Source organism: Sander lucioperca, chromosome 1, assembly GCF_008315115.2.
Source record: "Sander lucioperca isolate FBNREF2018 chromosome 1, SLUC_FBN_1.2, whole genome shotgun sequence".
Classification (NCBI taxonomy): domain Eukaryota; kingdom Metazoa; phylum Chordata; class Actinopteri; order Perciformes; family Percidae; genus Sander; species Sander lucioperca.
Window position 1 is genome coordinate 49,506,218 of NC_050173.1, and position 27,708 is coordinate 49,533,925.

Here is a 27,708-nt window from a genome sequence, read left to right on the forward strand (position 1 = left end):
CCTTAAGAGTTATTCCGGTTTTACAACTATATAAAATCTATATCAGCTAGAAAACACGTTTCAAGAGCTCCTGTAGATATTCATTTTTCAAATGGAACCCAAACAGCGTTTAGGTTTTGGTAATGACAAAAATATTGGGTTATGGCTTGAAGGCATTATCTAGATGAATTATCTGCGTATTTTAATATATAGTTAAATTCCCTGTGTCTCAAATGAGCTCATTTAAGTGATTTCAAATTCTGGAAGGAAGCTGAACCGTGGTGGTAATGAGCACTGTATAGAAATTATCTTTTTTTTCCCCTTGTTCAAAATGAATGTAATGTGAGATAGATTTAAGTGAGTATTTTACCGAAATTGTTCAGACTTCTTGACTTAATTTTGTTTCTCTTGCCGTTTCCCACAGCAGCTTGTAAGAGAAGACAAAACACAGTACAGAATCACCATTCTTACAATGTAGTATTTACCAGTGACCACTAGATGTCAGCTCATCAACAGTGTATCTGATGCGGGTACTGTGGCCGCTAGGTGGTAGCTCTGCACCAGGATTTCCTCCTCCCAGGTCGTCGAAACAACAAACCGAACTACGGAGCAAGCGGGGTGAGAGAACGTCCGAAACCGCCTCTGACCGCGACTTTTAAACTCTTTTTACAGAATTGTAGTGGAATTCAGACGGAGGCTGTACAAGAATAGTAAAAGTTCTGCCGGGCCTGCATTTCACAACAAGGTAAGTTAGCTGTAAAATGGCGGAGAGCTATCTGGAAGTTAGTTGATTTGTATTTTGCTAGCCAGGCTAGCACTAGATGAACCCAGAGCGCGGATGACTGCCTCAACCAAGTCGCTTCGCTAGCTCGCGGTACAAGGCTACTTCGGTTGTTAGCAAGCTAACGAACTGGATTTTTGGCACAGTAACGCAAAATATTTAGTTCGTAGCCAAAGGAAGCGTTTTATTGTCTAAAGCAACTTAGTTGCACTTTATATATTTGTAAACAAAGTGTTTGTTGCTTATGCAATACGGTACTGGAAGTCCCGAGGCAAGATGGAGGACGCAAGGACGTGATGTTTTTTTAGGTAACGTTAGCAGTAGCTGTTAGCATAGCTAGCTAACTGGTGGTAGTTACTGTCAGCCCCTTAATTGCAGCACATCTGTTATGGAGTATTTGCTTAATCTTCGAGTAAGCACTGGATATGACTGGTTTGAAGACAGAAGGCAGTTATTGTCTTTGGAAACATTGGAGACTAGCGTTATTGTGTACTAGCCAATATTAGCATGCGCTAGTACAGTAGGGCTTGCGTTGTTTTGTTATTATGATCCAAGTACGATAGCACTACAAAAAGCTGGCATGTCCTCGATATCTAACGAAAATGCACGGTACAGGTCTGTCGCCCTTCTTGTTCGGTAAATCACAGTTTGTTCGCAATGAGTAGTGCATACTTACTTGGTCAAATTTCAACTAACGTTAGCTGACGCTGGGGGTAAAGACGCTAAAATCCTCGGTTGCTTAGCTATCTATTGGCGCTAGCACTAGCAGCGCACCGGTGTCAATTTTGACAGGAGCCGACGAAGAGCGTAGCCGTGTCGGCGATGTTGGAGGGGACTGAGTCGGCAGTTTGTGGCATAGTTGACTTGCAGGAATTAACACTATTGGGTTTTACTATTTCGTTTGATCTAAGATCGTCCAGTCTCGCTTAGCAGTAACAAGTTTATGAGATACACTGACCGATTTGGCGCCACTTTTTCAGTCTACACCCATAGAATCCCGTCGTCTTGTCATGCATCCCCTCACTATCAAGGAAATAGGCACGTTAACAGATTCTTATATCTATAAATATCACAGTTAACGTTAAGTTAAAACTCACAAAGTCGTAACTTCACCATACATAGTGCTGATGTTGCATGGGTCTACGTTGACTGTTTTGAAGGTGTGGGGAATTTACGTCGATCATGACATACCGGTATGTGCTTTATAAGATTCTCAATTTTGGCATACGTGGGCCATCATGTGCAGGATATTGTGAGAGCGAATCCCATGACTAGTTACATCAGATTTATGTCTGACAATTGTTTTTTGAAAGTCGGCACACTATTCATAAACGGTATTATAATTTAAGAATGACACACGTGTATGTTATCAGTACGTGTACTGCTAGGACATAAAGTCACACCTAACGCACCCAGAGCGGCTATATGATCATGGGTGGAGTTAAAGTTAGCCTTTTCAGGACTGAACACTTGTCCCTGGACTGCTTTTATTGTCTTCCCTGACTCCTAAAGAGGCATTTACATTTGTTTCTGAATAATGGACACAGTCAGAATCCTTATTTTAAAAGTTACTATTACTCTTCTCTTTGATGTATGTGCCACTAATTTACACATCACACAACCATGCAATAGTTTATCTGTGGCCTGCAGTGTCTTGTTGATGTTGATACTGTTTTTTGATAGGTTGAGATATGTATGGGGCGGATAGGGCAGTGCCATATTTGGCCATTGAGGAAGACACTCCAATGTTCATTGCATGACGTCTTTAAAACGAGGGAAGCAGAGAAAGGGAGGGAGCCAATGGCCAGACAGCTGAGCGTGACAGGAGCTTTAGTGTCCGCCCACTGTTACCATGTGAAACCGTTTTTTTTCTCTGAACGGCATCAAAGAAACATTTGCTCACTACAGAGGATGTGATTTCTGCAAACATATACATATTTGATGTTTGCTATTGTAGCATTTATTATTTCTGCTGTGTTGAAATGAGAAATAAGGCATGTGCAGCCCTCTAAATTAACCTGTTTCATATTCTAGGTCACATGCAACCTGTCCCTGTCTTGTATTTTCTGAGGATCTCAAGCCAGTCATAAGTTGAAGTTATCCAGAAGATGTTACAGAAATGATAGCAGCACCAGAAATACCATCAGAGTTCTCCTTTACTCAGTAAGTGCTTGCTTTCACTTTTAGTTTGCTTCACAGGTTGACGTTGATATGAATTTCCAATCTAATATTTGCTTGTGTCTACCAGGGATACAGACACCCGATTCTCTTCAGACACAGACTTCTCCGAGGATCTCGATGGAAGGAGTGCAACCCCAGCTAAAGGAAAGGTATGCAAAGCACAAATGGCTCTCTGCCCTTGGCCTGGGTCTAGGGATTCTAAGTTAGAGGGTTTTTTTCTGAGCGATTGCAGAGCCTTGTTAACTGATCATTTACCGTTAACCGAAAGCAGTCAACAGAGTCCCAGATCACGCTTCCGGGAGGCTCGGACCTACTTTCCTCACGCGGTGTCCGCAGACCGCTTCAGACTTGTAACAGTTGTGCAGCCTCAATGTTCTGCCACTTTCCTGGAACCGCTTGCATGTCCACGCGACCGGACCGGCGTGTATGTCTCCACTGCATCCACCTGCAGGGTTGTCAGATGTGTGTCTGCCTGGCATACTCTGCGTGTAGGATGGCAGATTTAATCCACCAGTCCTCATTGATGTAGTGGCATGTGTCACGTAGCTCCCCATTGTGAACACCGTCCAGCAGAGAGCCCATAGACGAGAGAGCCACAAACTTAGCAAAAATAAAAAAACGCAACTTGCTAGTGCAAAGTTAGTATTAGCAAGTTAACTAGCAGTTAAGAAAAATATTGTATAGCCTATTTTTCTTTTGTCTTGCAAAAATGTTTAATAACATTTATTTTTCTTTTAATAATATTGTTTTTAACTGATATTAATATGTCAAAATTCTTATTGTCGGTTAATGGTTAAATGCTTAATCGTTAACATCCCTACCTGATTCAGGACATCCTGGTCAAATAACAAAGCACTGTGTCTATTAGTTACAGATATTTGTGACAAGTGTATAAAACTAGATTTGTCTTCTCTGCAGTGATTCTCACACTTTATCATTCCTTATGGTCTTCTATTATGTTCCAGGGTGGAAAGAAGGGGAAGAAGGCAGCAGGGGAGAAGGGCAAAGGAGGGAAGGGAGCAGGTCGGATAAATGGCCACCACCAGGAGAATGGCATGGAAAACATGATGCTGTTTGAGGTGGTGAGGCTGGGCAGGAGTGCAATGCAGGTATGAATTGCAAGCTGTTTGAGATTGTCGCACTGTAAAAATCTGTTTCTCAGTAACATGAAAAAACTAATGTCCTGCATTCTTAATTGATTTCTGATCCTTCTTTTTCTACAGTCTGTTGTTGATGACTGGATTGAGTCTTACAAACATGACAGGGATGTTGCACTACTAGATCTCATCAATTTCTTCATCCAGTGCTCGGGATGTAAAGGTATGTGTGTGTCTGTTTTTAAGTTATCCTACTCCATGATTTGCCCTTTTTAAACACATTGAGCAAAACATTTGAATATGTGTGTCCTACAGACATATTTTGGTACTATCTTCTCCCTGAGTTGGTCTACCTCACGTTTTGTCAAATTATTTTCTGTCTAACTCCTCTGTGTTTATCAGGTGTTGTCAGCGGAGAAATGTTTCGCAACATGCAGAACTCTGAGATCATCCGACGAATGACAGAAGAATTTGATGAGGTAACTGCACTTTATCATTACCATAAATCTTGCTAAGTGTCATTTCAGATTAAATATCAAATTATTTTATTTGCCAAGAACAAAAGAACTTGCTAACTTTTTGCAGGATAGACAACAATTGTAGTCATGGTTTGTCATTGCATTTCCTGATGTTCTTACTTCTGTGGCCTTTGTAGGACAGTGGTGACTACCCTCTAACCATAGCAGGACCCCAGTGGAAAAAGTTCAAATCAAGCTTTTGTGAATTCATTTCGGTGCTAGTGCGCCAGTGTCAATACAGTATCATCTATGATGAGTACATGATGGACACAGTCATCTCCCTTCTCACTGGACTATCAGACTCCCAAGTCCGAGCCTTCAGACACACCTCAACACTGGCAGGTAAGATGAACGATGTCTGCATTTATGTACTGGCTTATCAAAAAATATTTTTCTGTAGCGTATTAGTAAAGGATATATATATATATATATATATATATATATATATATAAATAATATAATATAACTACTGATAAAGCCACTAAACATTCATGGCACACACGCAGGTGTTTTAACTTATTTTTCGTGATCAGACCACCTTTTAGTTTTGTTGCACCTGTATAGTGGAGAACACACACCTTTTGTCATTAGCTGTGCTTGTGTTCAGATAACAAGCAGTGTAGGTAGATTTACCCGATAAAATAAAGTGCCAAAGGCTCCCAATAGGGCAGATCATGTGCTCTACAATAACCAGAGGCAAAATGCAGAACATGCAGCCAATGTCTATTATGCAGCAGCATCATACTTTTTTATTTTTTTATTTTTTTTATTTTATATAAACGGTCGTAATGAGCAGGTGGGTGGTATGACCACAAAACATTCATGTAATATTCTGTCTAGGAAAACATCTTTGTCCTTACCTGTCTGTGTACAACTGTAACATGCTTTTGTTACAGTTGCCAGGTTGGAGCGGGTCCGTTGCTGCAGTGTTATTTTACATGATTCCCTGTGTAATACTGATGTCTTCAACTAAAAGTGGACCGATTTATATTCTTAGTGTGTGGAGTTTGTTTACCTTGTATAACGTAGTCCCATCTGCGGTCTTACTTGGTAAAAAAGGGTAACAAATTTGAAATAAAATTTCTGAAAGATATATATGTATGTGTGTGTGTATATATATATATATATATATATATATATATATATATATATATATATATATATATATATATATATATATATATATATATACATACACACACACACACACACACACACACACACACACACACACACACACACACACACACACACACACAAAATACTATATCTGCCTTTCAGGTTAGGGCACCTACAGATGACATTATATCCAGGGGTTAGTTTATGTTGCACATCCATGACACTATAGACAATAAAGTGTCTGGTAAACTCGCAAACTTGGAGTTGTAAGACAATTATTAATTGACTACTACATTAAAGAGTTAGTGTTATGTGTGCAATATTCTCATTTCTTGATGTTACTTGTGTTTTTGGCAGCCATGAAGCTGATGACAGCCCTGGTGAATGTAGCTCTGAACTTAAGCATCAACATGGACAACACTCAGCGACAGTATGAGGCAGAGAGGAATAAGATAGTGGCCAAAAGGGCTAATGACAGACTGGAGCTGCTTCTGCAGAAACGCAAAGAGGTAAGGGTGGCCACATGGCAATTTGCTGCCCTTGTTTTAAAATAACCTTTTACCTATGCACATGCTTTTTGTATTTAGACATAGGTTGCGTCCCAAATTCCATACTAACATGATATTTAGTAGGCTAACACAGTATGTGAGATTTTTTAGAAATCTTAGTATTAAACCAATAGTAAGTGAATTGCATACTATTTCCGGTGAAATATTACAGTATGCAAACACTTAACACTACGCCGGGCAAAAGTATCCCACAATGCATTGTAAACAAATACAAACAAACGGACCGCAACCAAGGCAGCTCTGTAACGTCAAAAACACTACTTTACATTTGTACATATTTAAAATCTGTGATTTTGTCACCTGCGACTGTTGGTCTGGATGCTTTCCTTTTTGTAGTAATTTAAGCATTATCTGACTATGCCGCTAGAGTGGAGGTCCGCAGGGGTTACCAAGGTTACGTGTCTCCAACAGCAAGGAGGCTCCCAGGAAATGACGTGGAAAATTACAGCTTAGTGCATTTGAAAAGATACACACTACTGTTTATTAACACAAAAGTGTGTTGAACGATAGTATACATGTTGAGTATGTAGTACATAGTATGCGATTTCGGACGCAACCATATATACTCATTGGATAAAACAAATGCTAAGTGGTTTGGAAAATTTTGCCCACATGCAGGTGTTTTTTTTTTTTTTTTTTTAAAGATTGGCATTTTAGGACTTTATTTGTGACAGGACAGCTTAGACATGAAAGGGGAGAGAGGGGGGGAATGACATGCAGCAAAGGGCCGCAGGTCGGAATTGAACCCGCGGCCACTGCATCGAGGACTGAGCCTCTGTATATGGGCACGCGCTCTACCAGGTGAGCCACCCAGGCGCCCAAGATGCAGGTGATTTTAAGCAGTGGTGTAGTGGTAACTTAAGCTGAGAGTCGCAACAACAGACCCTTTTTAGTGTGCGCTCATTGATGTGATATGTATGCACTGTTCTTTGTTTATGTAATATAAACGCCTGTACAGAGTTATGGAAAACAATGGGTTTTACTGGTACTAGCGGGAAGCAGTGAGGGTGTTCTGGATTGTTGGTAACAACACAGTAGAGGGTTCCGCTTCTTTTCCATCACTACAGAATTCAAACCAGCTTCTGTTTTTCAGAAGACGTGAATAGTTATGTTCCCACCCTTATTAAACTATAAGGCAGCATCAACACCCATTACATCAGGTTAGCTTGTCATATTCAAAAACATGTCTGACTATGTTTTTACAGACATGAAAAGTGGCTGTTTTATAAAAATAAGTGGGTTGTTTCATTTATGATTTTACTTGACATCCCATGTTCTTTGATGTTAGATGATTGGTTTTGAGCCTGATGACAGAGTTTAATCGTTTTAATATTCTGCAGGAAGTCCTCAGAACCCATCCCCTCTTTTCCTGCCAAACTAAGTAACCGTCAAGCGGGACGGTGTCCATTGCCTGCAGGTTTATAATTGTCTGCAGAATTAAATGTCAGCAGTCATCATCTAAGTTAACAAAAGTCTCAACAGTGTCTTACACAACGTATGGCACCGATCATTGACTGATGATCTAATCAAAACATCACTCAGCCCCATGGCAGCTTTTCTTTTTGTACTCAATTCATGACAAGAATTTGACCAGAATGCCAAAAGAACTAAAAATTGAAATCCAAATTGATTAAAAAAATAATCTTCCTACATGACATTTTATCAGGCAAATCCAGAAGGGCACCTGCACACAGCCACCCTGTAAACAAGCTAACCAGTCACAGTAATGTGTCTAAGAGTAAATAATTGGGAATTACTCTTGTCTCTGACCATTAATCTGTTCCATTTTTAGAATCACAGCACCTCTGTAGGTGATGGACCCACATTGACTGTGTTGTGCTGAATGTTATTTAAGTAGGATTTTCCGTTTATTAGGTTATATAACGAGCAGATCCCACTGTGCATCCGTCTGTTAGTTCACTGTGCAGCTACTCCACAGCATGGTGGCATAGTTGGCTGTCACACATACCTTGTTATGTTAACAATGCCTCCTGGTCACCTCTTACTGTAGTATACTAGTCAGTTAGTCTTCATGTTTGACCAAATACATTTGCTTACTCATGTTTTGTGCTTTTTATTTCAGCTCCAAGAAAATCAGGATGAGATTGAAAATATGATGAATGCAATATTCAAAGGAGTGTTTGTTCACCGATATCGGTATGGCTTCACATAATGCACATCTTTTATTAAAAAAAAAAAAAAAAAAGATGACTTTGATACTGGTTGTTGATGCGGATATAGCAAACATATTGTATTTTGTTTAACAAATAATGATATAATGTTTCAACAGTGATGCGATAGCAGAAATCAGGGCAATCTGTATAGAAGAGATTGGAGTGTGGATGAAACTCTATAGCGATGCCTTCCTCAACGACAGCTATCTGAAGTATGTGGGATGGACGATGCATGATAAGGTGGGTTACAGGAAGTTGTCTTTTAACTCTTTTTTTTTTTTGTTAAGATTCTTTAAAGTCCCTATGGTCCACTGCAGTTCTCATTTTATTTTCCTGACCAGACATCTTTTCCGGACTGTGTGGACGTGCACAGACTATAATTGAGTTGAATCTCCCCCTTTATCCTGTTAGTTGTGTTGCACCTGTTAGTGTAGCAGAAATTGTATTATTACATGAAGCGATGCCACATAATTCCCAGTCTGAGCAGATGTCTAATCAGCCAGAATAAGTGAAAACACCTGTGTGGGTGTGCAGGGCTCTTAAAGGCACAATCAATGACTCAATTGTACACTAAGTGTAGCCATAACAATTGAGAACGAAGCTCTCTGTTACTCCAGCATCGATCTAATAGGCAATCAAAAAGAAAAACAGGCGAGTTTTAGTTATTAATGTTTTCCACTTTTTAAAGTTGGTTTATTTCAGTTAGTTTTGTGAAAAAGGGGGAAAACTGGTTTATGAAACAATACATGATGTTTTCTAATTTTCTATTCCAGCAAGGTGAGGTACGTCTGAAGTGTCTGACAGCTCTGCAGGGTCTCTACTACAACAGAGAACTCAATGCACGACTGGAACTCTTCACCAGTCGCTTTAAGGTCAGCACCACCTGCTGGACAATTTCAACACAGCTCCAACTTTGTTTCACACTCTTAGACAGCAGCAAACACTGGGGCTCATGCTTTACGGACATATATTTGTGATTGGACTGACAGAATTCCAGCATCCTTTTAGCCAAATACCTCATTAAATCTGTTATCTCTCTCTTTGCATAGGACCGTATTGTCTCCATGACTCTTGACAAAGAGTATGATGTTGCAGTTCAAGCAATTAAACTACTCACTCTTGTATTGAAGTAAGTGGCTATGTTTTTTTAAGGTATTTAATGAGTACTGTTGTAGTCCCAAGTTTTTTTGACACATATCAGTGGGCCGTAGTCTGTACATAAAGGGCAAGCCCCTGTACACTATGCAAAAATTACATCAAGTACATGTGTGCTACTGACAACTACTTTGGAACGGCAGGTGACTGAGTCTTTGTGTTTGTCTCTGCAGTAGTACGGATGAGGTGTTGACGCCTGAGGACTGTGAGAGCGTCTATCACTTGGTCTACTCGGCACACAGGCCTGTCGCCATTGCAGCTGGAGAATTCCTCTTTAAGAAGTATGTCAGACATAAATCAAATGTATCACTGAACAGGAGTCAAATCGGTGTATATCACTGAACAGAGAAACATAGAATGAGTTCAGGAAACTAAATTTAGAGGCAGGTTTCGGAAGGAGGAGAAAGAACAAGGGATTTCCCACAGTTTAGTGGGAATTTCAGGATAAGTAAGAATTTAAAGAGTAACATAATCCCTGAAAATCTAGTCTTTGCTGACCTCCAGTAGTTTACACTGGAGGTCACTGTTGGGTGTGATTACAGGTACAGGGCACACATCTAACCACCTGTGGTCAGAAGTAAAACTATCAACTAGAGAGGGCAGCAAAACACTGCCTTGTGTTAAGTTACTTTTTAAACTCTTTAAGATGAGACTACAAACTGTAAAAAAAAAAATGTATCTGACTCTGACAGGCTACTCCAATAGTTAAGATTGTTAAGTTGCTCAATGACCGGTTTGATTTTACAAGTCAGTCAGTTCTCAGCTTAGTTTGAGTTTTAATTTGGCAGGCCCCTTCCTGCTTCTGAGAAATGCAGTTGGAGGATTATGTGGGGGATGCTTTTGTGTGATAGCCAACTAATGATTAATATTCTCAAAGATTGTTCAGCCAGCGAGAACCAGAGGAGGAAGGTGCCCCCAAGAGGAGAGGCAGACAAAGCCCCAACGCCAACCTCATTAAGACCACTGTCTTCTTCTTCCTGGAGAGTGAGGTATGTTATCAGGCTATTTTTCTTTACTATACATATAGGCTCCAGTTTCTGTCTTTATTGATGGTATGTAAGCAATTGAACCACCCCTCCTTAATTTGTGCGAACATTTCTCTCCTTAGCTCCATGAGCATGCAGCCTACCTAGTGGACTCTCTCTGGGAATGTGGTGCAGAGCTACTGAAGGACTGGGAGTGTATGATTAGCTTACTGCTAGATGACCCATTGCCAGGAGAGGAAGGTACGGCACTGGTTTCTTGCAAACCTATGTCACTTGTATATTGTTCAGAGCACAAACAGGATACAGATCATGGTGATTGCTTTGTGTTTTTTGCAGCTCTTACAGACAGACAAGAGACAGCCTTGATTGAAATCATGCTGTGCACTGTACGCCAGGCCGCTGAATGCCACCCACCTGTTGGACGGGGCACAGGAAAGAGGGTAAGAAGATTTATGAAAGTAAAAGGGTAAAAGATTATAATTCAGATTTTTCTAACATGGGCCTGACTGTCTTGGGATTCCCATGATGGCAGTTGAGCATTGATAACTTACTTAACTTCAGAGCTGGGTCAGTGCAAGCTGAGTCCAAAGACTGTTCAAACATGTCCATTTAACTGCACTTGCACAGTTACAGTAATGTCTTTAAATAACTTTAATCTAACAATTCTAAATGCTAGTAGTGTATTGGATTGTTTTTCAACCTTTTGCTTTCTTCTTCGCTTTGTCTGACAGCTATGTTTAAGACATTTCCGAAGATTAAAGGATTGTTTTCTACACATGGTTGCTTGTTTTTGTGGGAGTGTATTAGAGAAATTATTTTGTGTTTTGGAATCGGTTGATATTGGTGAATGCACTGCAATGTTTTGTGCTTGTTTTGACGCATTTGGGATGCTAAATTTTACCAGATATTCTGCTTATTACCAGTAGACGGTTGATGTGTAGCTATTTTCCCTCTGGACTGTTGTATTTATCAAATCTAACATGACAGCTAAATGTTAACATTAATCTGGAATTCATCTCACAATCTTACATTACAATGTAGATTATAGTTATAGTGCTGAACAGACACTTTTTATTTCTTTTGGATTTCATCTAACTTGCTGCATCTATGTTCAGGTGATGACGGCTAAGGAGAAGAAGACTCAGCTGGATGACAGAACCAGAATGACAGAGCTGTTTGCTGTGGCTTTGCCCCCTCTACTGGCCAAGGTTTGTAACATCATGTTCTCAACAAGCACTCCTCTGAAGGGCTGTTGGCTTCAGGTGTGTTTTCATCATTCAGGAAATATTATGTTGAATGTTTGTTCTACAGTACGCTGTGGATGCAGAGAAGGTGACTAACTTGTTGCAGCTGCCTCAGTACTTTGACCTGGAAATTTATACCACAGGACGTCTAGAGAAGGTAAGACACTTATTGGACAGCACCAATCAAGTTAGGAAAAATTGGTTCAGTTTATTTAACATATTGAAGAAGTAATTTATCTTCCTCATTGACTGTTATCACACAAAATGTGTCACTCTTTCTCTCTAATCCAGCACCTGGAATCCCTGCTGCGTCAGATCAGGGAAATTGTGGAGAAGCACACAGACACTGAAGTTTTGGAGGTCTGCTCCAAGACTTACCATGCCCTCTGCAATGAGGAGTTCACAATCTTTAACAGGGTGGACATTGCCCGCTCACAGCTGCTGGATGAGCTGGTGGACAAGTTCAACAGGCTACTGGAGGATTTTCTACAAGAGGTATAAGTGACAGGATGCACATGTCAGCACTCCTAAACATGGAGTTTACTCATTGCTCTTTGGTTAAAGTGGGCCTAATCCAACTCTACCACTTAATATTATCATTGCCATGTTTGCCTTTTGATATGTATTGTTGCCTAGACATTTCTTGTGCCTGCCTCCTTACATAATCGCATAAATTGTCATTCTAAATTCAAACTTTTATTCACCTGCAAATAAGACTTTCAATCTCAAACTGTGATGAATTGATTTAATTTCAAAAAATGTTTATTGATGCAGTGTGCCTTTAGTGTGTTTGGCTATATTTCTCTAAATAATTAAAACATACCTTCCAGGGATGACATATTGTGTATGTGAAACCGTTTAAGAAAACTTTATCAAATTGTCTCCGAAGAAGTTCGTCAGATATATTTCAATTTCATCTGAAGAATTTACAAACTTGCATTTGTATCCGTTCTAGATGGTTCAGTCTTTATCAGACGAGTAAACCTCTTGATCCATACAATTTAACACGGTTGCAAAATTTCTCATTCCAGGGTGAAGAGGCTGATGAAGATGATGCTTATCAGGTTTTGTCAACTCTAAAGAGGATCACAGCTTTTCACAAGTATGAAATGTATTCTTCTGTGCCCTCTACACTTAGCCAACCTGTGATTCTATGTACATGTGTCAGAAACTGACTGAGTCTTTCTCAAATCTGTTGCAGTGCACATGACCTGTCGGGGTGGGACCTGTTTACCAGCAACTTCAAGCTGCTCAACACAGGCATAGAGAATGGAGACATGCCTGAGCAGGTTATTAAATATACACATGCACCAAGTGAACTTATTTGACTCCAACAAATTGTCAACTTTTGTAATTATTTTTAACCCATGTGGGATTGATTGTTTTTCTGGTGAGCAGATAGTCATCCACTCGCTGCAGTGTACCCACTATGTGATCCTGTGGCACCTGGCCAAGTCATCTGAGGGCAGCTCCAGAAAGGTGAGGTCTTCTAAAGCCAACTTCATCGTCACTATTCTGCACTGTTTTGAAGAGAATTGAATAGGTGTAAATGTGATGTGAAAAAAAGTGTGTTTTTTTTTTTTTTTTTTTTTTATCAGGATGACATGGTGACCCTGAGGAAGCAGATGAGGGCATTCTGTATGATGTGTCAGCGCTACCTCACCAATGTCAACACAGCCGTCAAAGAACAGGTGACACAGACGCATGCACAACAAATGTTCGAGTGTAGCAGGAGTAGTAGTAAAATATGCTTAAAAGCAAAACAAGAACATAAAGTATAAAATGGGGATCATCAACAGTTGGGCCAGGTGATAAAATCTTTTAACTCATCAGAAGTGGTATGGCTGCCATTCATTGTAGCTGCAGTGGATGTTTTGCAACAAAGTCCTAATAAGAAGGGTGGCATTGCATGAACAAGTGACTTCAGTGCATACCCTCCATTTGCCTTGTTCATATGTGATGATAAAGTCTTTGATACTACTTGTTACTGAAGCCTTCTGTGCCTCACAACTGATGTAAGAAGTCGGATTTTCACAAATGTATAATGTGTAGGGCTGTCAGTCGATTAAAAAAATTAATCTAATTAATTACAGACTCTGTGATTAATTAATCGAAATTAATCGCATACATAATTAACGGTGCCTGAACCGATACTTTTTAAGAAAGTAAAAAAAGAAAGGAAAACAAAGGGTACTAAACAACAGTCGGTGACATTAAAGAACGGCTTGTTTATTGCTAAGGCCATATGGTCAAAATTAAATGATTTAATAATAACGTATAACAATAATAATAACTTATTTCACTAGTAAATTGCTGTTGAACAACAAAAACAACCACCAAGGACATTTACAATTACTTCAAATGCACCACGAAGCTGTAGTTTACCAGTTTCATTGAACGCGCCGTCTGTGTTGTTTTTCCGACGGCAGCTCGGCAGCTGCAGATTGTTACATCCTGGTGTTGAGTCACAGTCCTCTACAGTAAAACACAGTCAAACTTCACACCGTTCAGCGTTAGCTGTCAGCATTGTAACCGTGTTTAATCCAGCTACTAGCTAGCGGTAGGCTAACGTTAGCTGCTGTCGAGTATAGTGTTAACTAGCGTCACATGCAGCGGTGTTTGTGTTGTCTGTATCGTCTTCAGAGCACCAGAGAGAAGAGCAGACATATCAGTGGCACCAGATTTCGGCAGCCAGGGTTGGCAGGAAGAAGATTTTTACAAGTTAATGTTCCAGTTAATGATCCAGGCAGCACATTCTCGTCTCCCTCCTTCATTTTACAGTCCAATGGTGACTAGAACGGCTCCGGGTCAAACATCAATATGGAATGGATTAATCTGCGTTAATCTGCGTTATTTTTTTTAACGCGTTATTTTTTCTCAAATTAATTAATCGAAATTAACGCGTTATTTTGACAGCCCTAATAATGTGCTCTGTATAATTATTCTCGGAAACCTTGTTAAAACCCTAATTTGCAAGGAGTCCTTTTGTTTTGCACTTAAGCACACTGAGTTGTTTCTCTCTCTTTCCTTGGACAGGCATTCACCATCCTATGTGATCTCCTGCTCATCTTCAGCCACCAGATGGTGTCCGGAGGCAGGGAACACCTGGAGCCTCTGGTCTATTCCCCAGAGGACTCGCTGCAGTCTGAACTGCTCTCTTTCATCTTGAATCATGTCTTCATAGACCAGGACGATGACACAAATAGCACAGGTACAAATGCAAATGTTCAGTTCTAGCAGCTCATTTACTTTCTTGCTCCAATAGGCAAGGAGAGCAAGTGAAAGGATTTTCAAGTTTTTCAAGTCGGCCAATGTACAGGTTGTGGAACTGCTGTCTTTTTCTTTCTCCCTCCAATCATCTCAGATGGGCAACAGGACGATGAGGCAGTAAAGATTGAAGCTCTGCACAAGAGGAGAAACCTCCTTGCTGCCTACTGTAAATTGATAATCTACTGTGTGGTAGACATGAAGACTGGAGCTGACATCTTTAAACAGTACATGAGGGTAAGTTAAACTTTCATCTTTTAAAAAGTGCTGCAATTCAGTGAGCATCAACTGTAGGAGCAACAAAAGATGTTTAACAGACATCTGCTGTTGCAGGAATTAATGCATTGTCTGTCTTACCATTAGACTACATGTCTAATGGTAAGACAGACAATGCATTAATTGTCTGTATAATTAAGCTTATTTACATAAGCTTAATTATACAGAGGTAATTCTTCATGTCCCTGTAATGTTTTCTTTTTCTTTCCAGTATTACAATGACTATGGTGACATCATCAAGGAGACTATGAGTAAGACTCGGCAAATCGACAAAATTCAATGTGCCAAGACACTCATCCTCAGTCTGCAGCAGGTCAGTGTACACACTTTTGTTTCAGTAATTCTGACCTTTTCTTCATTTGTCCCATTTTTAAGAGATTGTTGATCTAATGTTTCACTTATCTCTTCCTGCTAGCTGTTCAACGAGATGCTGTCTGAACTGGGTCATGGGTTCGATCGCTCCTCCTCTTCATTCTGTGGAATCAAAGAGTTGGCCCGACGTTTTTCTCTAACCTTCGGTCTCGACCAAGTCAAAACAAGGGATGCTATCGCTATGCTGCACAAGTAAGGCTTCATTCAACTCTTACATTTACAGTTACATTGCATTGCTCTTCTTACATTTTTTGGCCTTGCATCTGGGAATTGTCATGTTAGACAAATTGCTCCTTGAATACTGTTTCCTTTTGCTATGTTATTTTTTTCTCTGGATTTTGGAGAGGCTTAAGTGATAAAATGTTGCAGTTTTGCCTATTCCCATCATTTACATGTTTTTCTAAGTATAAACCCATCAGGCTGTTTAAACACAGAAGAGCAACAGTGCTATAAACACAAAACTTGTCTGTTGCATACTTTAAGGAACCCACACACTAATCCAAAGAGCTGCACAAGGTGTTCTCTGTGCTCTTGTGTAGCAAAATGTGTAATCCTAAATTTGTAACAACAATAGTTTCTGTTGTTACATCATGTATTTCTAACCAGGGTGTGTAAACATTAACTGTTGACAAAGTAAGAAAATATTTTGAATGTAATTTTAACATTTTTTTAAATGATACATGTTTCTTTTTAGCAGCATTGGCGAATTTAGTGTATTAAAGGCACGCAATCCATACATTGGTTTTGTTTCTCTCATGTGGATTATTATATTATAATCTCAGTCAGGTTCCCGGAAATCCGATGTATGCACATTTGCTATGCTAGCTTGGGTATCCCATACACTTGTGCAACATATGTGTGCACTATGTAATGAGATATGCCAGATGTGCGACAGGTGTTTAAGTAATTAAAGACAGACTAAAGATTCTGCTTTGTTTCCATCTAGTATTTCAAATGTTAAATCTTGTAAAGTGATGTAACACAGCATTACATTATAGCACAATGTGACATGACTACTGTCAAGGGAAACAGACAGAGATGCAGGGTGTGCCTGTAAGTGTAACAGAACTATAGAGATTGGTGCAAAATGCTTTAAACCACTAGGATTCGTTTAGAAGAAAGTGAACAAGATGGATAACAAGATTAAGTGTCTTGTATTAAAATCAGATAACAGGACTTGTTTAAAGTGCACAAAAAGTTTGTGAATGTCCTTGGTTTTGGAGATTTGTTAACATGCTTTTATTCAAAAGCATGACACTTAACAAATGTTTGACAAATAGTAAAAATTAAAAGTAGTATTTGGAATAAAACAATAAAAACATGCCTGAGAGCAGCTTTCATTCATGGACATAGTAAAAAGTAGTTACGTTTGGATCAACTATTTTATGTTTAATGTCCATGAAACCGCTTCTGCTCACTGTGTGTTATTCTTCCTCTCTGTCTCTGTGCATCTCTCAGGGATGGTATCGAGTTTGCATTTAAGGATCCTAGTACTCATGGAGATGGAGGCCCTCCCCTTAACCTGGCTTTCTTGGACATCCTCAGCGAGTTCTCCTCCAAGCTTATGAGACAAGACAAGAGGACTGTGTAAGTTTTTTTTTTTTTTTCTCTGCTGAGCTGATGGGTGGGAGGCTATAGTGTCTCAGTGTAACAGGTGTTTGTGACAACTGGTGCAACTGGTGTCTGTGTGGCATGGTTGATATGAGGCTTTTTTTTACCCCGCCAGTTGGAATGTGCACCTGGTTGTGTGTTAAGATGCATGAGTTTGTTCATCTTGTCTATGTGACCTCCTTCTTCTCCTCAGCCACATGTACCTGGAGCGCTTCATGACGTTCCAGATGGCACTGCAGCGAGAGGACTGCTGGCTCCCCCTCATCTCCTACAGGAATTCCTTGCAGGCTGGTGGTGATGACGATACCATGTCAGTGATGAGTGGCTACTCCAGCAGAGGCTCCTCCATCCGCTCCAAGAAGATCAAGCCTCCTGCTGCTACAGCTGGAACTTCAGCAGCCAAGAGGAAGCTGCCAGAAGGTATTGCACACTAAGCAACTAACAAAATCATTAATAGTGGGGTTAATAATGGGAGTTTAAAAAACAAAACGCACAAAAAAAAAAAACAATTCACTTCAGAGAAAAATTGTTGTTGACTTTAGTACAGTTCAGTTTGTGCAGGCAGCTGCATAATTGTTTAAATCTTTAAAGCTGGACACAGGCATTTTTTTATTTACTATAAACAACAATCAGTCGAAACTCCTTGATACCTATCAATGCACAAACACACTGAAAATAGGTCTTCATGAGAACAACATACATTATAACCTAGCACAGCAATGATATTACAAAAGCAGAGTTGGAGCCCAGATTAACCCAAATGCATTCTACCAGCATGGCTCAGCCAGCCGAGCTGATGGTGAGGAGATTAAACAGCATATGGTGGGAGAGAGTCAGAAGAGTCAAACTGTTCCTTACCAATCACACAGGGTCACTTAGTTGTTGCTGAAGACCTGCTCATGACCAAGAATGTCTCTTGATTGTTAAATGTAAAAATGAATTCCATTTACAAGGAAGCAAAATGCAGTGCTCAGTGGTAAAATTAACCATTTAGGAGTTGGCTCATCTAAGGCTGATATTATAAAATGGTCAAAATCAAATTTGTGTTCTCATGAATTATCTGTTATTTCCTTGCATCCTAATTTTGATAGGGTTGTGACCCTTATTCTTAGTTGTCTTAGTTTTAGATTTTACTGGATTATAGATTATTCCTGGCATACTCTTTATAACTGTAAATCCCAAACTCCATCTTCTGTGTGAGAACAGACCTCTGAGTACAGTGAGTGTACGGTCAGGGTTTCCCGCAGCACTTTGCAGTTCAGGCGACCGCCTCAACAACACACGCCTCCCGCCTTAACTACGTCGTACAACCTGCAGGTGGAGGCGGTGGAGACAGGCTCGGACACGTTGCTGTGGACTAGGGGTGGAACGGTACACAGAAGTCACAGTTCGGTTCAGACATCGGTTGGGTTCGGTACAATGGAGGGAAAAGCAAAACAAAAATGCAGAAAGCAAATTTTTTTTATTGTGCATGTCTCAGGCTGTACCACCTAGTGTCATCCAGTCTTTCCCCTGAGCTAGCTGCAACAGCTTGAAGTGTATAAAGTAAGATGTAAACAGTAAACAATAATTACCCCACATCATCTCCAGACTCCATCTGGAACTTGTAAACAAAATAAGACAATCAGCTAGTAGTGTGATATGGGAGACAAGCACTGCTCTCATATGTGAATGCACAGAGCAGGGGTGTTAAAAGAGCAGCTTCGGTTACACAGAGCAGTTGTTTTGGTGTTAGCTTCACACGCTAACGGCGGAGCTAACAGCTAACGGCGGAGCTAACAGCTAACGGCGGAGCTAACAGCTAATACCAAAGCAAAGCAAAGCAAACGGTCCTGGAGGCCATTTGTGGTCGAGGCGAGAAGGGATACAGCCAAGGGGGTAAGCTTCGCCTCAGAGCTCAAATCTCCTATGGCGCCATTTTGATGCTACAAAGCGATCACCCCCCGTTAGCATCCCATTGACTGCCATTCATTTTGACGTCACTTTGACAGAGAATAACTTTACATCTGAAGCGTTTAAAGACTTTATTTGTCCATTGTTTATTTCTAAAGAAACACGACAATGTATAAAAGGCTCCATTACCTTGTACCTCACGTTATGGCTCCGTAGCAGACGTTTTTGTAAAAATAGGCTAACGATTGTGTCATAACCACGAGACTTACTGTCGCATAGTAGAGGAATTACCATATAGTACAGGAGAAGCGCGCAGGCAGTTTGGACTTCCATTAGCTGTTTAAGTGTAATTACTAATGTTAACTATCATTTTAGTGATCAATAATTCAAAAAAAGCGCTCACCAGAAAAGTGCTTCTAAAGGCCTTCACTGGTCTCCGTCCAGAGCAACGGGATCTGTTGGTCCATTCTTATATACAGTCTATGGATACAGCTACAGTACATCCGTGTTTGGTTGTATAGCCTATAGAAGGGACTAGTTTGCTTCGTGTGGACTCACTGGACTGACTGACTGATGTAGGCAGAGCTTGGGAGCTACAGAGCTAAGGCGGGGCTACAGATTAGGTGTCCCTAAAGAACCACGTGTCTAACAGTAGTTCCTCATTACATTAAATAATTTGCATGCAAGTTTTATTTATTTTTATACCGTGTATTCTCCGTGTAAATTCATGAACCGAACCAAGATGCCCGTACCGTTTCGGTTCATAACGAATACATGTACCGTTCCACCCCTACTGTGGACTTGTGTCAGTCTCGCAAGCACCGCATGTGTCCGACACTGCACAGAACATTAACTGGTACAAGCCTACAGCTGTCTGCGGTCATGGAGTGCGGAAAGTGTGTCAGACCCTCCCGGACGGTGAACTGAGACTCCGTTTCCTGCTTGTTGGTCAACGGTTAATGATCGGTTAACATTTAATTTCATTGTGCTTTCTTTTGGAAGGCTGGCTGGCAAAAATCACCACTTACTAGCTAATTAATTAGCCTGAGTTAAACGCTAGCTATTCAATTAAATTCAATTTTATTTATAGTATCAAATCATAACAAGAGTTATCTCGACACACTTTACAGATAGAGTAGGTCTAGACCACACTCTGTAGTTTATGAAGCCCCAACAATTACAGTGGTTGCCTCAAGAGCAAGCATTAGCAGTAGCTAGTGCGACAGTCTATCAGTAAACAGAAGGTGTGTGTGTGTGTGTGTGTGTGTGTGTGTGTGTGTGTGTGTGTGTGTGTGTGTGTGTGTGTGTGTGTGTGTGTGTGTGTGTGTGTGTGTGTGTGTGTGTGTGTGTGTGTGTGTGTGTGTGTGTGTGTGTGTGTGTGTGTGTGTGTCCGCGAAGCTCTGACCTGCAGAAGAAAGTAGCTGTACCTTCACCAAAATGAAGACTGAAAAACAGAACTATTTTGGTACAAACATTTACTCGCCATGTGGCAGATAGCCATATAGATAAATATAATTTATTAATTAAATATTATTATTTAAACTGAATATTTAGTGTTTAATAAATACTTGTTAAATGTAGTACAGAGTCTGTATGTAGTCTTCCCCCCCCCCGTCTGACGGCAAACCCCACCCTGCCATCTTAACTAACACATTTTCTGCGGGAAACCCTGACGGTCATTTCCATCCAGTTCTCTAGTCCTATGAGAATATCCCAAATGTGTATATGGAAATACTATGCCAACATCCTGACATTTCTTAAAAGGTCTTCATAATGGACAAACTATGGTTGGTTTTGGTAAACTACTCGGTAACAGTCCTACATTTGTTCACACTTTGTTTTGAAACTCAACATTGTTTATGGGTTAGGGACTTGGGAGGAAATTTTATAACTTGGGTGAAATGTTGGGCCCTTAAAAACAAGATTGTCACTTTGGACCTTGCTTTCCAGAGGAGAGCAGCAGCAGCAGCGAGGTGTGGCAGCAGAGCATGCAGACCCCAGTAATGTTGCCGTCCCCCCACCTCACCTCCACTGCCATGCGAGACCCTAAGAGGGGTCGTGATGACAGCTTCATGGGGGTCTACCCCCTCCCCCATGACCAGCAGCAGCCCCACCAACACCCACAACACCATCAACAGACGCCTCAGCACCACCAAACACCTATGGATTACAAGTATGTATGGCTCACTGTTGCATTCCTGAGGTATAATGCAGCAGTTACTTCACAGTTCAGTACCATACATGTTACAGGGAGTTTCAGTTCAATAAATACAAGATATTTTTTACAAAGTTTAAATGAAAACAACTTCACTACATAATATTTTAGTCCAAAATCCAGTAAATTAAGTCCAGTAAAATTAAAAATCCAGTAAAACATTTTACCCATTACTTATAACCTTTAAGATTTATATTATTAGTGTTCACTCTTGCTTTTAATTTATGTATATAAAAACAAGTTCCCTTAGGGGGCGTAATTAATATGAATATTTCAATCAATCTTTTAGCTCCTCGGTTCACACAAACTTTTCATTGAATATTGTGCCAAGGCATATTCTTAGACTTCTGAATTCCACAGTCAACATCACCTTTACTCCTCCTCATTTGCTGTGATGCCCCAGCATGTCAGAAACTCTTTGATGGTCATTTTAGTTAATTATCTGTTATTTCCTTGCATCCTAATGCTTCCTATAACAAGATGATTAAAATGTATCTAGGCCCATATCCAGGTGGATCACTTACTCTCTGAGAATGCGATCAGAGGACTGGAACATGAGCCCAAATACATTAGGACAGGGTTCAATGAAATTTCCCATTTGCCTGCTATTAATTTTGAGGGTGCAAAATGTGTGTACTTAACAGCCTGCCAAGTGTTGGCCCTACTGGGACAGTAACTGATTAGTTTATTTATCCAACCAGACTTTTCATAGGCGTCAGGCCAGTGGGCTATCTATATAGTTGTATCTGACATCCTTGTGGTATGTTCAGTTAAATCACCAAACACATGTGGATTGAAAACCTTGCTAATTAGTGCACCCTTCTTCATTTAGTTCCCAGGTGACGTGGATGCTGGCTCAAAGACAGCAAGAAGAGGCACGCCAACAGCAGGAGAGAGCCATGAACTACGCCAAGCTCAGGACCAATCTGCAGCATGCTATGTAAGACACACACCTGCACACACACCCACCTGCACATAGAGTTGCCTGTGAAAGTCTCATTAAAGGTTTGTTTCCATATTTGTTTAATGTTTTTATGTTGCAGTCGTCGCGGTACTGGGCTCATGGAGGAAGACGAAGAGCCGATTGTGGAGGATGTGATGATGTCATCTGAGGGTCGTATGGATGACCTCAATGAAGGCATGGACTTTGACACCATGGACATTGATCTGGTAAGATCCACATTTAACTGAATTAAGTGTTTATTAATTTGTACTTAATTAAAAATACATTATTCTTTAAATCATTTATTTTTTATTTTTAAAATGAATCTTGCATATACTGCACAGGCAAAATGTAGGAATGTCCTACTAAGGTTTTTGGGGAAAGACGATCACCGACGATCTTTTACCAATCACCGTTTGGTTTCTGTTCTTGAATGTTTTGTTTCAAAGCTCCTAGATAACAGACCCTTTAAAACCCAACAATTTTATCTCATGACTAATGTGGTTTACAAATTCCTCTGTACCAGTTATAATAATTTAACAAGTTGATTGTATATTGTTATCCCTTCCGAACTTACAACCCTAACACCTTCAGTGTCCTGCTTGGGTCTCCCTCACCTGCGTGTCTCAGAAGATCAAATTACATAACAGACATCTTTTTTTAGACACCTAGTAAAATTGCCATTAAGTGGCAATATTAGTTGCTGTTGTTTCTACTAATGTAACATCTGTTCCTAGGATATTATGGCCAGATGTTGCATCTGGAGACTCATCACGGTCTGATTATTATAAAGTCACAATACTCGCTTCAATGTCATGCAGCAAGAAACCGTTGCTTGAAATTTGATTCAATTCTTCTGAGATACTCGGAGGACCAACATTCCCAAACTCTGATACACAAGCCCTGAAATTCTCAGTTAGCCTTGTTAGTTCTTAGCACGCTATACCCTGCGCCAGCTAAGAACTAGCAGCCCAAAGATCCTGACTGCATGTCAGGCGGACAGCAGCACCATCTTGGGCCCATGTGGAGTCAAACAAAAAACCTTAACTGCTAGGGGTGCACGATTCAGAAAATGTCACGATTCAATATCGATTTTCGATTCAAAAACGATTCTCAATTAAAAAAAAAAAAAAACGATTCACAGTATGTAAATGTAGTTACTTTTCCCATTTGATTGCAGTAGACATACAAAAAAAAAAATATGAATCGATTTTTGGAATTCTATGAATCGATTTTGAATCAGAGCTTGAATTGCGATTCGAATGTGAATCGGTTTTTTTTGCACACCCCTATTAGCTGCCTTAGAAACCAGTGTGGTGGAGATTGGGCAGTGAAACCCCATTTTATGTGATGTGATTTTTGTTAGCATCATTGGTTTTTAATCATTTTCTTTTGACTGTTGCATTTAAAGACCATCAGTGTCAGGAAAGGCAGATCAGCACTCATCAATCTGAGCTTTTCTTAGTTTTATGGCCCAATATTTTCCAGAATTTGTCAAGCCCTTTCAGGGGTTTTTCCATTCAGTTTGATTTTTGTTACAGCTTAGTAACTAAGTTAGCTTTTTCATGCCTGAGACCATAATATATCCTGATTTTATTACATTTTGGTTATTGGTTTTGCATGCATTCTCTGCATGGGGAATAACTCAGTTATTCTAAGAAAAGACTGATTTGTTTTAGCATGCAAAAATCATTAACAAGCAGCTTGTGTTGATCTTTGTGTACAACATCAAAATGAATAAAGAGGACAAAAAGATCATGGGGAAGCTGTGGGGAAGGATATATCTGGTTTTTGCTTTTTTTTTTAAAGACGATGAAAGACTCTGTTGACGGTGCCTTGCAACTGTCGCTAAAACTCGAGGCAACATGACTAATTTATTTGACCATTTACCCCAGCACCACAGAACTATGTATGAGGAGTTTAAAGCTAGAACTAAATTTGATTACAGACAAATGTCTATTTTGGATGCTTGCGCTAGTGGTGCGTTCTATAAGAAAGGATCCAAATGTCATATTGAATCAACCATAAAATTGAACAACTGCCCTAGTTTTTTTCTAAATTCACTTCATTTGTTGCATCTGTGTCAAATTCTTTCCAAATTGAGGTGTAGGAGTAGCCTGACAAGCCAGACCCACATCAAGATGTTGGGTCTGGGAACTCACCATTGGCAGGGCTCAGTCCGAGGGGCGGGATAAACGGTTGCACGCTGCATGGAGGCAAACGCAGGCAGGCTTGTTTACTGTATACGTGAAATGGCGGTCAATATAAACAACATACGAGTTAAAACGCAAAAGAACATTCATTGTGTCTTAGGAAAAACCTACTACTGGGTTGAGAATCATGTGTCTGATGTGCAGCGAGCAGGTGTGGTGGGAAAAAAAAACCCGTATGTATCGTGATTAATTTTTTTGCAACGATTTTTAAAATCAATTATTTTTCCTAGAATCAATATTTTTTCATTTTATTTTGAACCAATGATTCACCTAAATATTCTCTGTCTATACGGTACCGCTGACGGCGATTACACCATCTCATTCGTTTCCAGCCGAACAGACCGAAAGCAGAAAATGTTATGTACTTCTTTACAAAGTAAATAAATGTCCGACTGACTATCTGAAGATGTGATGTGCATTCTTCTTTAGAAATGTCTCATGATATATTATCTCTACAAGTGTATTATTCAACTTTTGTTTTTGTTAAAGAAGGAAATGAAAATCGCAATACAAATAGAATCTGCACCCATGTTTTGTGAAAGAATCAAATCGGGACAAAAGCGTATCGTCCTCGCCCTAGTAGCGAGTGGAAAACTGCGGCTACTCTGTGCTCCAACTCTTATTCATCTTGCCCATACTGCAGAAACTAAACGAAATGTATCGCTTTGCGCAGCATCGTCCAGTAAGAGCAACAGGTGTAGTTGGAACCAATAAACAGAACCAATTCTTTTTTCTTTTTTTTTCAATGGGTACCTGGTTCTTGGCATTTTGGAATTGGTTCTAATTTGGAACCGGGTTTCGGTTCCCAACCCTAATTGTATTGTGTATTGTAAGTCTATAATATCACAATATTGTTTTTGTATTTTTCAGTATTGTTCTGCCCTAAATTTTAGTATGGGCAAAGATTGTTCAAATATTCATTGGTTGTCTGCCAAAGCAGGGAAAGTTGGAGTATCTGCTCTAAACAGTCTTTCTCTTCCAGCCACCCTCCAAGAACCGTCGTGAAAGGTCTGAGCTCAAGCCAGACTACTTTGACCCTGCTTCTATCATGGATGAATCGGTAAGAAGCATCCACACTCAATCACTTAGATTTTAGTTACCTTGAATGCTTACTACCAAAGACGTACTCCAAATTTGTTCTTAGACTATGTATATAAATACCGCATACTCACGTAGACTGGAGGTGTGTTTTTGTAATGACCAGCTGGTGAGATTAAGTGAGACACAGTAAGAGCTAACTCAACTAGTGACTTTTTTATTCAAGAGTTGGACTTAAATTATTATAACTCTGTGGAAGTAAATTGAGAACAGATGGCTTGCAACCAGTCACATTACATGGAGCACTAACTCAACAAGCATGTTGTATTTGGGGCGCTGTGCAAAACATTTAGACATGTTCAGCTGACCAGCTGCATGCTCTGCAGCCAAACACATTTCTTATTGGTTGCAAAGCCATCCTTTTTTGCCTGTGTAAACACGCCAAATTTTATTTATTTCAAAATGTACTGCAGGCCTTAAATTCTTGTTTCAACGTGTCCCAACCTTAAGAAACCCTGGGGATTTGCCTTAGGGCTTGTTCTTACGCTGGGCTTTGAAATGCAGGGCTCCTCAGTATAAAGCACTGTAAAGTGTGTGTGTGTGTGTGTGTGTGTATGTGTTTTTTCAGCTTTGAATAATTTCATTGTCACAAAAGATATCACAGCAGAAAACGGTAGCCTAACCAAACGCGTAGCGTCTAGTTCTATTAAGCTTTTTCTAACAAAGAAACAACATGCAGCACACTTCTGGCTGCTTAGAACAAGTCTGCCTCAGATCCATTTTTCCACTCTGAATTACTTTTACACAATGTTAGAAATGATGTTGGGTTGGTGAAGAGCATATTTTAAACACATTTACAGCAACTAAAATATAGTAAATTGTCAAAAAAAAAATCAACAATATAAATATCAACATGCATACCAATTTCTTTCAAATGAATTTTCTTTAACTTATTAATAATATTTTTTCTTTTTGGGTTTCCTCTAGGTCCTTGGGGTGTCAATGTTTTAAGCTAATATCCAGATGATTTTGACGCTGGGATAACAGAAGAGGCGCTTTGTATTTAAAGAGAATTTTAGATGCGAAAACAGAAGTGTTTTCTGTAAGAAAAAGCAAAAAAAAAAAAAAAATTAAAAAAAAGAAGAATTCTGGCTTGTACTCCACGTGGACCAATGACAACCCACACTCAGTGTTGCTTGCTCAGAGAGGACATTGTTTCAAATATTTACTTTTATAATCTTGGGTAAGTAACAGGCCACATCCAAACCTATTAGAAATGAATATGTCTGAAGAGAAATCCATAATAGCTTCTTCTTTGTTTTTTTCCTCTTTCCCCTTTTTTTTTTTTTTTTTTTTTTTTTTTTTAAACAGGGATGAATTGGTGTGTTTAACTTAAGATACATTTTTTTGTTTATGTCTAACCCTTTTTACAATTGTAGTAAGTTACCAGGTGTGAAGTAGTAATTTATAAACAGACTGTAGTAGCTTGCTTGTACTGTGTTAGCCAAGTGGATGGAGGTCTTTTTGTTTCTGTGCTCCTTTGGTTTTTGTTCTCTCCCTCTATCTCTAAAGTTTCTTCTCCCTGTTGTTGGGCCTGATTTGAGGTCCTGGTAACCACTGGTGGTTAAGATGTTGAGCTGTCACATAGAATCAGTCATGATCCCTTTATGCTGTGAAGATTCCCAGAGTCCACTGAACGCTCCACACTGTTAAGCAGTAAGTCCTAGAGCTTACTCCAAGATTTGGACCACTCCTTAACCTCCATCTACTAGAGAAATGTGTCTTGATGCCTCCCCCCCCTAACAATGAGCAGATTTTTTTTTCTCCCAGTAGTGCCACTGTGTGGGCTCTGGCAGATAGCAGCTCAGTCAAAGAATTACACATCTTTCTCTCTTAAAATCCAGCAGCATAATGTTGAAATGGGTATCTCTACATTTTAAATAAAAGTTATATATGAATCGGTGCTGATTTTATATATGTGCTTTTGGTTTTCTTATTTTCAACTTTTCAATCTTCAGTCACAAAGTTTGAGAAATGTAAGTAAAAAAATAAAAAAAATAATGAAAGCATGTAAAGC

The 27,708-nt window shown here is 39.8% G+C and overlaps 1 protein-coding gene across 3 annotated transcripts; it reads left to right on the forward strand.

Annotated features, from left to right (window-relative positions):
• Window positions 1-406: 406 nt before the first annotated feature.
• stag2b (stromal antigen 2b) lies at window positions 407-27,437 on the forward strand. 3 transcript variants are annotated; one of them, XM_036005219.1, is made up of 34 exons: window positions 407-597; window positions 2,795-2,923; window positions 3,009-3,090; window positions 3,907-4,050; window positions 4,165-4,261; window positions 4,441-4,517; window positions 4,694-4,898; window positions 6,033-6,184; window positions 8,328-8,401; window positions 8,535-8,658; window positions 9,192-9,290; window positions 9,468-9,547; window positions 9,747-9,854; window positions 10,451-10,562; window positions 10,682-10,799; window positions 10,896-10,999; window positions 11,675-11,767; window positions 11,871-11,960; window positions 12,095-12,298; window positions 12,835-12,905; window positions 13,005-13,092; window positions 13,202-13,282; window positions 13,402-13,494; window positions 14,840-15,014; window positions 15,168-15,307; window positions 15,558-15,659; window positions 15,762-15,910; window positions 17,177-17,305; window positions 17,523-17,749; window positions 21,173-21,395; window positions 22,270-22,377; window positions 22,481-22,607; window positions 25,576-25,653; window positions 26,619-26,642. In XM_036005219.1, exons 2-34 carry the CDS (start codon window positions 2,880-2,882, stop codon window positions 26,640-26,642), a joined length of 3,822 nt encoding a protein of 1,273 aa, XP_035861112.1. In that variant the 5' UTR covers window positions 407-597; window positions 2,795-2,879. The 3 variants fall into 3 exon arrangements, with proteins under 3 accessions (XP_035861112.1, XP_031135952.2, XP_035861114.1); XM_031280092.2 differs by having other exon boundaries at window positions 409-724; window positions 26,619-27,437; XM_036005221.1 differs by lacking the exon at window positions 407-597 and adding an exon at window positions 1,045-1,068.
• Window positions 27,438-27,708: the final 271 nt, after the last annotated feature.